At 36.4% G+C, this 13,350-nt stretch overlaps 1 protein-coding gene across 15 annotated transcripts in view; it reads right to left on the reverse strand.

The window, feature by feature from the left end:
* Positions 1–13,350, reverse strand: part of DBF4 (DBF4-CDC7 kinase regulatory subunit) — a 15,366-nt gene continuing 2,016 nt past the window's right edge. For 2 of the 15 annotated variants that reach the window (XM_085540620.1, XM_085540624.1), the window contains 11 exons: positions 13,137–13,312; positions 9,791–9,985; positions 8,846–8,896; positions 8,218–8,287; positions 8,011–8,087; positions 7,582–7,612; positions 7,307–7,349; positions 5,764–5,895; positions 3,237–3,351; positions 1,915–2,039; positions 1–1,108 (listed from right to left, as the gene is read on the reverse strand). In XM_085540620.1, the coding sequence (XP_085396746.1) occupies positions 55–1,108; positions 1,915–2,039; positions 3,237–3,351; positions 5,764–5,895; positions 7,307–7,349; positions 7,582–7,612; positions 8,011–8,087; positions 8,218–8,287; positions 8,846–8,896; positions 9,791–9,985; positions 13,137–13,312 (2,069 nt within the window). In that variant the 3' untranslated portion in view covers positions 1–54. Of the gene's footprint in view, positions 1,109–1,914; positions 2,040–3,236; positions 3,355–5,763; positions 5,896–7,306; positions 7,353–7,581; positions 7,613–8,010; positions 8,088–8,217; positions 8,288–8,845; positions 8,897–9,790; positions 9,986–13,136; positions 13,316–13,350 lie in introns of all 15 variants that reach the window. The other 13 variants (XM_085540618.1, XM_085540622.1, XM_085540617.1 and 10 more) reach the window with 7 other exon arrangements.

A 13,350-nucleotide genomic window follows, 5' to 3' on the forward strand; every position in this document is an offset into this window, starting at 1 on the left:
TAAAATCTTCAATCCACAATTTATTTGAAAAACACTGTATTAAATAAAGCAGCATTAAAATCCAAAGAACGAGGATGAGGATGAAGAGGAAAATAATGAACCAACAACATTTGTGTTCCACCCTTCCCATACATCTTCTGTGCCAGTAGAATCTTCATGATCAGTGTAAACCGAAAAACCTTTGAATTCAGATTTTATTTCACTTGTCTGAAACAATTCCAGCAGGGTCTGCACTGGTGAGCTACAAGCCCTTTTCTCACTGGGGTCAGACAGTCCATCTGCGTACTTCACACATAACTCTATATTCTGTTTCCGGCTTTCTCTTCTATTTCTTCCTAAGCAAAGCTTTACTTTCCTGTGCAGCTTTCCAGATGGTGAGCAGTGTGCAGTGTTGGCAGCCAATTCATTAAGTTCTTTGTTTATAGCAGACTCGGATACCTCAGCCTCCACAACTACATTGTGCTGCATCTGTTGATGGTTATCGCATATATCACGATGTTTTTCGACACACGTAGGATTGGCATCTGTTTTTTTCAAACATTTTGCTGGTAGAACTACTGCATGATTTAATTTTCGTTTGGGCTGTGCTGAGTTTTTGTCTTTTTCACTAAAATCTGTAACTTGAGTGTGAGAATATAAAGTACACGCACCTTCCTGAAAACGCTGTAAACTCTTTTTATTTACTTCTGCTTCGAGTGTTTCTTTACTGAATGGCTCATAATCTTGATGCAAGTTCTCCATATACGATTTACCATCTTTCTGAGGAAGTGGTTGTATGAAATTTGGTGACTGTCCTGGGTTTGTGGCACAGAAGCAATCAGTTCTTGTATTTTCACCATTATTTCTGAATTTACTTCTTACTTCTGGAGGCTGAGACAGATGACAATAAAGAATTGAACACAGAGATGCAGAAATAGGGGGAGGCACTAGCACAGAATTTGGTTGTACCTCTGTAGGCTGACGATCCAGTCTGAGTGCCTGCATTGCAGTATCTTTCCACAAGTAGGTTTTCAATGAAACGCGTTGCTTTTTGAGTCGTTCTTTCAGCTCATCTGGTCTCGTTATCTTCCCAATTATAGGAGAAAAATATCCTGTACTACATTTTATCCTACAATTAAATTGTTTATGATGATTAACAATCAAATGGTTGGAAGAAAGTAACATAATTCATTACGCAAACAGACCTAGAAAAGCAACAAAACTGACGAAGCAATTTTTGTTCTTTGCATTCAAAAGAAAGTTAGGATAAAAATATTACTTCTGCTGGAACAGAGTACCTTGTATTTGAATTCAATGTTTTACTATTGATTTCTACATCTCATGAAGCTGTTTTAAAAATACACAAAGGTAAGCAGTCTAGTATTTCAGTAAGCTTCAGTCACAGTGCTACTAAGTACAAAAGTTAATGAATGCAAAGCAATGACAAATACCTGTAAATATTTTATTGTGTATACACACAAGCTTAGCTCAATTATATATTTTTTCCCCCAGGATAACATTATAGATTGCAGACAAAAATCGAGACTCCTTGTTAAAGAGATCAGATTGACTGAGGAGGTTATTATTTGTTCGTCTCAGGCTACCAAGAACATCAGAAAGTTTTTAGAGCAGACATCCAGGCACAGCTGTCCTTCCATCAGCTTTATTTTAGAGTGGTTGACAACTTGCTTTTCTGAAAGTTACGAATAGGTTGAACAACTCCTGTAAAGTCTCCTTAGCCCCATATTCCTGTGATACAATACTCACTAGTAGTTTTTCCTTCTAATTTCGGAAACTACTGCATTGCAAGTTCCAGTGATGTTCATCTGAATGAAAACTATGAATTTGCTCCATACCAGGTTCAGAATTTTGTAACTAAAGTATCTTTAATGTCTTAATTAACAGCAGTTTTAAAATTAAGAATGTGCAACTTACCTTTTCATGTTTTTCTCATCATCCCTGTATTCAACAAACTCATTAACGAACTTGGAGATTATATCATCAACAATTTGGTACTGTGAGCTTCGTGCAAAGTTCTGGTGCTGTTCACTTTCAAGATGCTGGAATTAAAAGGTAATAAGAGTAATGTTACAAATGAATACACAAATCAATATTCTGACATGGAGCAATAAGTAAATACTGACAATTTATTGTTGCTGGAATAGAATAGTTCCATTTCAAAGGGATTCACAAAGATCACCGAGTCCAGCTGTCAGACTACATCAAGGCCAACTTGAAGCCAGAAAAAATCACTAAGAGCATTATTCAAATGCCACTTAAACACAGATAGGCATGAGGCATCAACCACCCCCCTGGGAAGCCTGTTCAGGTGCCCAATTGCACTTTTGGTAAAAAAATGAAATATATATTTTCTTAATCTCAACTCTGAATACTCCCCATGACACCTTTGAGCCACTGCTCCACATACTGTCAGTAGATACCAGAGAGAAAAGATGAGCACCTTTCCCTCCACCTCCCATGTTCAGGAAGTTAAAGACAGTAATAAGATCATTCCTTAACCTCCTTTTCTCCCAGCTTCACAAACCTAGCATCTTCCTCATTGCACCTAGCCCTTTTAACCAGATTTGCTGCCCTTCCTGGGATCTTAGTAACCTTTTTGAACTGTGCAGCCTAGAACAGCACAAAATAATCCAGGTGAGGCCACATTAATATTAAATATATCAGAATAATCACTTCTTTTAACCATCTGGCTATGCTGTGTTTAATGCACCCCAAAGTGCAGTTTGCTCTCTCTGCTGCTGGGGCACAACGCTGGTACACGCTGAGCCAACTGCCAACCAGCACCTCACCTGCCAGACAGATACGGTCGCATTCACTACAGCCCCTTAAGCCAGTTCTTCACCCAGTGCACTGCATACTTATTTGCCTCATAACTGGAAAATTTGTCCCAAAAAATACCACGAAGAACAGTATAATCAGTCTTGCTAATATCCAGAAAAACCACATTCAACACATTCTCTTCATCCACTAAACAGGTGATCTTAAAATCAGTGTCTCTGAGACAAGAACCATTAATGCTTTCAGCCACCATACCCAGAGGCAGCAAAACAAAACCTGAAATAGAAAATGAAAAAAAAAACCTTTACTTGCTGCTTTTTAGGAAATACACTCAACAGGCCTTTTAGAATTAAATAAAATAATATGATAAAACAAAAATTAGAACAGCAAATAGAAATTGTTGATTCTACTGTTTTAAAGACGGTTTGAAAACAGTGTATTTCACGTTCCACACGTACAGTTTGTAGATCTTCATATTTCTTCCCACAGCATTCACAATATCCTCTCCTTTTTTTGTCCTTCTGATGAAGCTGAACAAGAGTTCTACACTCCTTGTCACTATTTATTTTGTTTCTGCTAAAGAAAAGATATAAATTAATGAGCATTACACGTAAGAGCTGAGTTCTATAAATGCCTCCTACAAAACATTCCTTTTCACTCTTGTCATTTAAAGCAAAAGAACATCTTCATTTCTTCTCAGACTACTTAGACCACCTCAGTTACTGCTCAGGAAAATGAGAATAGAAATTAATGCACTCAAAAAAATAATCAATAAATAAATTACTGCAACAAAACAGGCATGTCCACTGGAACTACACACGAGAATAAATCATCCGGGTTAGTACAGATATAATATCACTGTCTCAGATTAAGCAATGCTGAACTTATAAAACAAATCTGACTTGTCAAATCAAAGGATTTGTTGAAATTTCTTTGTATAGATGATAAAAGGAGGTTTGATAAAATCAAAACTGGGGAAAAAAAAGAAAAACATCTTCTAGCATCTCATCTCCTGTCGTTATTTTTGATAAAGTATTTGGTATAAAAGATGACCTTTCATTCTTCAATAAAAGGTAAATAATAGTCCTATTTGTTGGTTATATGCAGCTTTTGAACATGTTGATCAGGCATGATTCTGTCCTCTTTTTCAGGGTACAGGTTAAATGGAAAATCGAGGAAATGAACCATAAGTTCTTCCAGAAAATTAAACCACAAAGAAGCTTTCAATATCTGTCCCATGACCTTCAGTGTCCTCGTCTGGGCAGAGCTATCGTTTGTTGCAATTCACTACCAAGCTACCCTCCAGCACAGCAAAATCATCAGTTCCTAATTTCATTTTACTTCAAGAGAACAGTGCCACCTCCCTGTCTAGTCAAAAATCGTATTGCCAGACTCCACCAAGTATCTGCATAGATGTTTATATAAAGACCAACCAAGCATTTGTTCAGATTCCAGAGTCCACTTTTAATACTGCACTAGCTTTTTTGCTTCTACCCTTAGGAACATAAAAACCTACTTAGAACCACTTAAGGCTTGCAAACAACAAGATAAAAGAGACAGAATTTATTATCTGAAACGTGAATGATTGCAATCTTTCTGCGTATAAAGCAAGTAAAACTGACATAATCTTCCACATACCACTATTTCAGATAAAGATAAAACAAGCAATCATTCTCACTTTTTCTTTCTTTAGAAACAATGACAGTCATCACTTTTAGCTGCTGGCTACGAAATAAATAAAACCCCACCTAAACATCTCTGGCACATGCCAGATTGAAAGATGAATGACAAATATTAATTTGAACACCATTCCTGAAACAGAACTAATGCATTGTATTTCTTAATCTATACATATGAAATTACTATTGTACTCTTCATTTTAGAAAGTGTTTAAAGAGAACATGCTGTCCTAGGGCCCCTTTGAAGAGACACCATCAGAAACACACTGCTTAGTGCAAAGGTTACTGCACGACTACGTTGCTACATTCATTTATCACTGTAACATCACCTGAAAACTTCCAAGAATCTAATAATAGTTTAGACTGGACAAAATCTGGACAACACGGAAACAATTCATAGAGAAAACAAGTATCACCCCTAAATAAGTTTTAGATTCAAAGGACAGAACAGCAGCAAAAGTTACCAGACACAGACATTTTCATGTAAATCAAAGCTGCTTTTCACCTAAATGTTTTAGCCTCTGCTATGAATCAGTTATTGAAGTCAAACAGACATTTGTAGTCTCCATATATGCAAGAAAAAAAGAAATCAAGGACACCAGATTCCCCCAATAAAAGAAAAATCATATTTGAAAATTGTTTCAAATCATAAAATTGATTTATCAAATGTCTTAACTGCAACCGCAGCACTCAGAGCCTGAATGTCAAACCATATCACATAAACACTTACTGAATGACAAACTAACTGCAGCTAGTATCTGGTTTTCATCTCTGAAGCAATGAAACAACATTTGCAATGTTCTCATTTCCATAAATTTAATTGTGCATGTAAGGAAGATACACTCCTTAACAGCAATGATTTTGCAATATAACTGAATATCACTTTTAACAATTTTTAAGTGCTTTCCTTTTAGCTTTTTACTGACAAACATCACAGGAAATCTTAAGAAATACACTTCTTATAAAATACTTACTGGATGGCATCCAAGATGTGGACAAAGAAAAAAAACAGTAACAGAAAGGAAAAAAAATATCTTTTATGCTGACCCACAATGATAGGAAAATGCTGTATTTTTGGATGTATGCATTTGTGTGCCCCAAAAAAGAACTAAAGGCAGGATAAAGAGGGTACAGATGGACAGAAACAGTCACAGTGTAGCAAATGCAACAGTCCAGATGTAGAAATTAGTATTAAATATCACAGAAATAAGAGGCAGAAGAATTTTTAGAAAACAATTGTTTTACAATTGTTTTAGAGAACTTCTCTCTCCACTGTATACAGTGCAAAAATGCATGACAGACAAACCTTTGCTTAGACTGATTCTGTTTTTGACTGGAAGGATGCTTCTTATCCACCTCAAACGGACTACAAGGTTTTGGAACACAGAAGTTGAGAGCTGGAAAACTCTGTAACTGCAGATAGAAGGGTCTGTAGGAGCTGTGTTAAGACAAATCAGGTGCATTAGAAGCATCAAAACAACCAAACAGTAGTTTATACTACAAACTATAAATAGGTCAAAAGGTCTTTGAAAACAAGCTTCTCTTTCACATGTAATGTACAAAAAAATGCTATGCAGATAAATAACCTAGGAAAAGTAATTTCTTTCTTCCTTCCTCGATACCTCCTCAAAATAAAAAGTTTGCCCTGAGTTTTCAGAGCTGTCAAGCACATTCCACAACTATGGCTGTCTTTAATGCAGTAGGTTGTGGAGATCTGCAAAACCAATACAATGAACAGCAATTTGGATGAAAGTAGATCCATGTTCCTGAGATACAGCAGTTCCTACCTCAAAATTTTATTTTATTTTTTTCATTTTATCAGTTTCTCCCTTTTTGAAAGGCTTCCAATTCATCATTAAAAACATTTTAAAAACTGAACAATAAATTCCCAAGGAAGCAGTTTTTTCCTGCACAGAAACATACATAGAGAGATAATAAAACTAGCAAGTACACCAGCACTCGCATGTATTAGAAGTGTCTGAAAAAGGTAATGACAAAATTCACATAATTAATCACTTGCTACAATCTTCAGATTCCAATATAAAGTTAAAATCCACGCGTTTCTACATTTTGTGCTTGAAAATGCATTTGTCCCACTCTCCCCACTGCTCTCATACCCATCACACCAACTCTTACCAGCACACAGTATAATACTAGATTCAAAATTCCCACTCGTGTTGCTATAGTTCATTTTTACTCCCAGCTTCTGGCAGCCACTTTCCTTATTGAGGAGTTACAACATCAGATCCAATCGGTTACAAGCTCAGAAAAATGCAAAAATTGTCAAGTCTGAAAGTATCAGATCTTATGATACAACAGATAATGAAATCATATTAACAGTTGTGTTGTTGTTGTATATTTAAGTAATAAATCACTGAAGCGTAAATTCAGCATAATTCCAAGGAATGTTTTAAGGCATAATGACTTCTTTTAAAGTCTCTCAAGACGAACACTAAGAGTTAGAACTACTATTTAATATAGAAACCTTTATTAGCCTTTTGGGCTACATGAATTGGATCTAAAAATAGGCAAGATGTCAGGTTTTAAAGTTTCCAGCCTTCCTCCTTTAATTCATCTGGCTCTAAGAAGAAAATAATGCAGACCAATTCCCCTCTCCTGATCTATAAATTGCTATACATTAACTTTTCATTGCTACTACCCATCACAAACATTTCCCATCATACTAACACCTCTTTCACTTCATTCACAGGCTAAACATGGATACCTACCCAGACCACACAGACACTGAACAGTATGTCTTGCCCTTAAAGTCAGTAGACCATCAAGCCATACTACTTTCCTGAATCTCTCAGTTTGAGAACTACATTGAAAGCACACAGAACACTCACCGACTTCTATCTTCCACCTTCACAAATGGATTTTTCAGTCTACCTGCTCAAGGTAGGAAAAAAAGGAAATTAAAAGAGAAATATTTTTGTTTAGCGAGTTTACTAGTTGTTGAACAGATAGGCATTATTTTAGAACTCATTATGTACGTGCTTTGACAAACACAATTTTCAAGACACTTCCTTAGACCTACAAGTTAGAAGACAGTTTTATATTTGATCCATTTATAAGTATTCAGAAAGTTCAGCAAAACCTCTACAAATACTGAAGTACTTACTTTTGGACTTTTGAGCAGGAACTTGTTTTCCCTGTTGAAAAAAAAAAAAAAAAGGAAAACAGAATTCCTGTGAATATTATATTTCACATTTTATCTCAGTACCCGATTTTAACTCATGAGGGTCTCCCTATGACAATCATGGCTTATTTACCGGAGTTGTAGTAAATTTTGTAGAAATCAAGCTCGTCAGGAAATAAATACAGTTCTGTTTCCTAAAGCAGCACTTACTTATATGCTGCAAAAACAAATAATGTCATTGAGGTGATGGTCTTAAAATCAATTCATAAAATGTACTAGTCAGTGAAAAACAGAACGTGAGAAGGACTTGATAAAATAAAATCTGTATGCATCACAGTAGGCCATATTTAATATGCCTGCCTTCTATCATTTAATCACATTAGCTTTTACAAATGGCTAAAACCCACTTACCACATCTTTGAAAGAACTGCCTGTGCTTTTGATTAGGTAGAGCTCCTTCTTCTTTTGTTCAATGTAATGCTTAACATCTGGTAAAGAGAAAATTATATTTAGCTGAATTTATTTTCGCATGTTTGAAGTTATTTATCATTTTTAATATTTTGAACACAAAGAAGTTTAAAGAAAATGTTCAATTTATGCTTCACCAAAGCTATTTACCATCAACATGAAGTACTTTCACACCCCAGTTCAAAGCATTGGACAGTATGCTACCAGAGGGGATTAGTTCCTGTGAAAAGAAAAAATTCTCGTTTTCAGCAGTAGATCAAATAAACTGTCATAAATATCAATATACTACAGCTTGTAATAAGAACTATCTTATGAAAGCTGAGATCTGACTGTAGACTATTTACTTCTTGCCAAAATACTTAGAAATATCCTCAACTAACTTTTCCATCTCCATGTCGCTGCACTTCACTTATCAAAGGATTACAGTTAACATCTCACAAAGCCAAGAGCCTTCTCTACTGTCATACTTTATAGTATGTAATACTTGAAGACAACAGATTTGTACATATAATTTCACAAGCACTTCTCAAATGCTAGATACAATTACAACCTTGATAAAATATAATACTGATAATAAGACTATAAGACATTCAGCTCTTCAGGAACTACCCAGAAAACATCATCTGACAGTTAAGCTTAGAACAATTCCCCAATTCCTGCCTGAACATCCCATGAGACACCTCCGTCTTAGACCCACCATCATTCTTACTAGTGCTTGTTTTCCAGAACCACAGGACCAAAATTCCTCAAGTACAAATGTATGGATTACTCAACTTACCTGCTCTCTGATTGCTTTTTCAGCTAAGGATTTTCCTCTGCTCAAACGTACCTACATTATAACAGAAAGACATTCGTAGCAAGTTAGATTTCATTTCAGAAAGTAAAAGGTAAAGCAAATCTTAAAAATTTTATTAGCAAAAGTCTGTGATCGTCTCCTTTTGTTTATTTCAGTTATTTTTCATGAATTTTCATTTTTCATACAAGGCTGGGGTTCATACATTCTGAGGGGAAAAAAGATAAAGTACTTTTCAACCAAAGCAGGTCACTGAACGGCTGAAGCAATGTCAAGTGCTGGATCAAGACAGATGGTACGAATGGGCAGCCTGCGGGATACACCAAAAGATGAGGTGTCATCAATTGACCTTGTGCTAAATTTAGCTACCAGCCATGAATGTAACTATAGCCTGAGCCATAATTATCACCACCTTTTCTTTTATACTATATTCTGTACATTCATAATGAACGTGCCTTCACCTATCCACATGATTGTCAAGATGAGGTGACCTCAGGCACCCAGTGCAAAGACCAACCTGCAGACTGTCCCACACATACATTTCTAAATAAGTATCAAGGATACAGTTAGGATAGAAAGGGAACTAAACTTGACAGTGAAACAGACTTCAAGTAAACCTGCAGAAACTCAGAAACTGCTGAAATTAACACAATCATCTAAGAACTAAAAGAAAAAAAACACCCAAACAAACTAAACCTGATAATGTTCAATTGCAATTATTTCATTGAACTACTAAGGACGCCACTTTGCAACACCGGAGGCCCTGGGTTCGAATCCCCCCTGTGGCGCAAGTGGTAGAAGTGCCGCTCTGCTACACAGAGGCTCGAATCCCGGGGGTTGGAGCATTAGAAAGCAAGACAGGAGAAAAATTCTGATAGCGCATCTCCCAGGTTGTAGTCGTTTTACAGCATTATTACAATAGAAACTTACTGCATCTGCTGCCTTAAATGAATTTCCATCCTGTCGATCTTTTCGGCCGCTGGGATGAGTTGTACCATTTCCTCCACTGCACACAGATTCCGGGCTGGGAGCTGGAGAAATCTGACTAAGTGCTGGTGCAAATTTTGCCTCCTTTTTACTGGACACGAGATAGCTGATATCTTTGCTAAGAAAACTCTCCACTCTCTAAATAAAAATAAATAAAGCACGATGTTACTTCAGGACAACAAAGTAGTAATTCCCTTTTTGCTTTGTGTGCACTGAAAAAAAGTGATAAAACTACAACTAAACAAATCCACTATTACGCTCATAAAACAGAATTATCAGGAAGACATTTAAAATATATACATGACAACAACAACTGAACCGTAGTAAGATCTTACCAGTGACAAACCCTAGTTTCACTTCTCTGATTTTCTAATCCCAATCAAAAAAGCAACTTTGCTTTATTTTGATTATTACCATTTCTTGATGAATTGAGCTGTAATACCTTCCATACAGAAGAACTCGGCACACTGAGAAATTACAGAATAAGTCAAAGGAAGCCAAATTTTATGTAATTTAACAGAAGTTACCAAGTGTTCAGCTAAACTTAGCTCAAAGATGCACATGCAAACATAATTTACAGTTTACAAAATTTAACAATGAACTTCAGAAGCCACAGAATCATAGAATCACAAGGTTGGAAAGGACCTATAAGATCATCTAGTCCAACTATCCTCCCTTTACCATACCTACAGAAAACCCCTAAACCATGTCTCCTAGCTCCCTATCCAGATCCTTCTTGAACACTGCCAGGGATGGCAACTCCACCACCTCCCTGGGCAGGTTATTCCAGTGCCTGACCACTCTCTGAGGAAAAAAGTTCCTCCTTATGTCCAGTCTAAACCTCATCTGATACAACTTGTGGCCATTTTCTTGGGTCCTGTTTATTACCTGAAAACTGAGTTTTCAAGATAGTTACCCCATTACCTACAGTATTCATAACACTCCTGGGAAATGCAGAAGCTTGAATAGGTTAATAGCATTTTCATACTCACTGAAAGAAAATGTAAGTTTTCCCCATGTTCATTCTCTTCTGTTTTGCTCCTTCAATCTTTCACTACCTGCCATTGTACTGTTATCAGTTTTATTTGGCTAATGATTTCTTGCTAGCTTACGTAGCTTAAAGTCTTTTTATCTTCTCCACTAATCAGTGTGGAAAGCAAAAATCAGAGCCAGCAAGTTTGAAACTGCACCTTCTCATTCTTCTCTACAAACTTTACAGAAATGGGACACGGATGTTTCTGAGTGCACCCCACAGAAGCAACAAAGAAACATGTGGAAGGTGACCCTGAGGGCACTGGGCCTAAATCTGAGGATTTATGCACATACTCCTCAGAATAAAACAGAAAAGCTTTATTTTCAGTCTTTGACTTGCAACCTTACTGCTTACAGATGAATTCCTAAAATTCTGCTCTAAAGATAAAATACTCTAGTTCAGTGCTGAATGTAGAGATACCTGTAACCTGAAATCTTATTATGGCAACTTACTGACTTTGATACTAGTCAGGATGCTGTCTGAAATTCATTTCATACAACTGCTCAGCACTCCTCTAGTAAAAATAACAAAAAACTCCTGCCAAAATAACACTCAAGGCAATTTGCAATTTAAGTAGTTCCTTTCTCCTACAGTGGCTAAAGGAAATTTTATACTTGTATTACCACGATACCCTTAAACTAATTCCAAATATTCAACTTCAAAGTGGCCCAAGTACTTACACTGCTCACATGTCGCTTGCTTATATCAAATACTTTCTTCCCCCCCCACACACAGAAGAGAGAATTAGCAGAAACAAACTATTAACAAGATGCTTACAGAATTTACAATTTAAACATTAATACTTAATTTTCATTAGCATACTCTAAGCAGAAAGCATTTATTGAAATGTCTTACTGAGGTAAAATGCTAAGACTGAAATGTAAAAACCTGACTATGAAAGTATTACACAACTTTAACCACCAAAATTTCTTGCTGGCTTTGAATATTTCCACCTCCAGAGGAGACTCCAGCAGCTCTCTGAGCAGCCCGTTCTAGTGCTGGAGCTGATCATCTCAGCTGACATTACAGAGCATTTGAATTTCCTGCTGCAGCTCCTCACCAGCACCCCAGCCTTATCGGCCATTCTTGTGATAATGCCACCAGAACTGGCCGAAGTATTGCTCTTAAAATAGTGGCTCTCACGGCTGTTTGCACACGGTAGAAAGACGAGTACTTAAAAACATTAAGGTTAAAATCCAGAATGTAAGTGAAATTAGCTATACAAATCTTTGTTTAAAGAACTCCAGAGAACCTTTTAAAAACTAAATGCCTAAAAAGAAAAAAAAAAAAAAAAGGAAAAAAAATATGCAAGAAGTCAGTGTGGGGGGTGTTGGGTTTTTTGTTCGTTTGTTTTTTAAACCTCATCTCATGCCACTTTGGTCCTGTTTCCTAACTCTCCTCCTCTATTCAGCTCACATTTCAACCATGACACTGAAGAGTTGATGTTCTGCTGCCAATCTCTCAAAACTTCTTGCTTCTCTCTACATCCTTTTGGGCCCAACAACCACACTAAAGTTCTTTCTTCGGTTCTTCCTCCACAACCTGCCCTGAATGCCAAGAGAGGTGTAGATCTCCTCCCTCTGCTAGGTGACAGTACTCCAGCTCAGCCTTTATAAGCCTCAGCCCGTACTTACTTGAGAAAAAAAAATAAGCCAAACCACTTTCCCATTATACTTTTAGTTAAGTAGCCTCTAAACACAAAATGTATTAGAAAATCTAAGAAATGCTATCTTATATATGATTCGATTAAATGCATACAAACTTCATCAGATCATTCAAGTAAAAGACAACCTTAACAAATACCCCAAACCAAGCTAAAAGAACACGAGACTTTCCATAAACATATGCAAAACACTTCCTCTAACCTCTTTTGGGTTCATCAGAAGAACTTTAGCTATAACATGTTTACATGTGTCAAAATACTCCAAGGTTGCAGAAACACTTTGCTTCAAACACAAACTTACAGCACTTGGATAAAAAACTAAGTAAACGAACCATCAGCTGAAAATGAACCTCTGTGATAAAAACTTCTGCTACACACAGAAGAACAGCTCCTAGTAAAAACAAAAACCCCACAAAACCAACTTCTTGATAAGCCGATGATCTATACTAAACATTAAAATGACATGAAAAAAAATAAAACCCCTTCACATCTAAAATAAATGTAACATTAAAACACAGCAGCACAGTACATGGAGAGGCATCCCAGCTGCAGGTTTTCTTTCAGTTTCTTTGGGACTTTGAACATGAACTTACCCCTCCTAATTCTTTAAGATCCTTCCCTATTTTTTCGGAGATCACATTTGATGGAATATCAAGGTAAAACACTTTCCCAGTGAGTGGTTTGTATTTCAGTTTCTCTGTTTTTCCTACTTCTTTTTTCACATTCTTCAGAGAAGATTTTACCTTTTCTGTTTTTGCTTGCATTTCATCTGCTGCCAAAAGAGAAGACAATTTTAGAAGAATTATA

The sequence above is a fragment of the Coturnix japonica genome, chromosome 2, assembly GCF_054131305.1.
Source record: "Coturnix japonica strain WE chromosome 2, WE-NBRP24, whole genome shotgun sequence".
Lineage (NCBI taxonomy): Eukaryota > Metazoa > Chordata > Aves > Galliformes > Phasianidae > Coturnix > Coturnix japonica.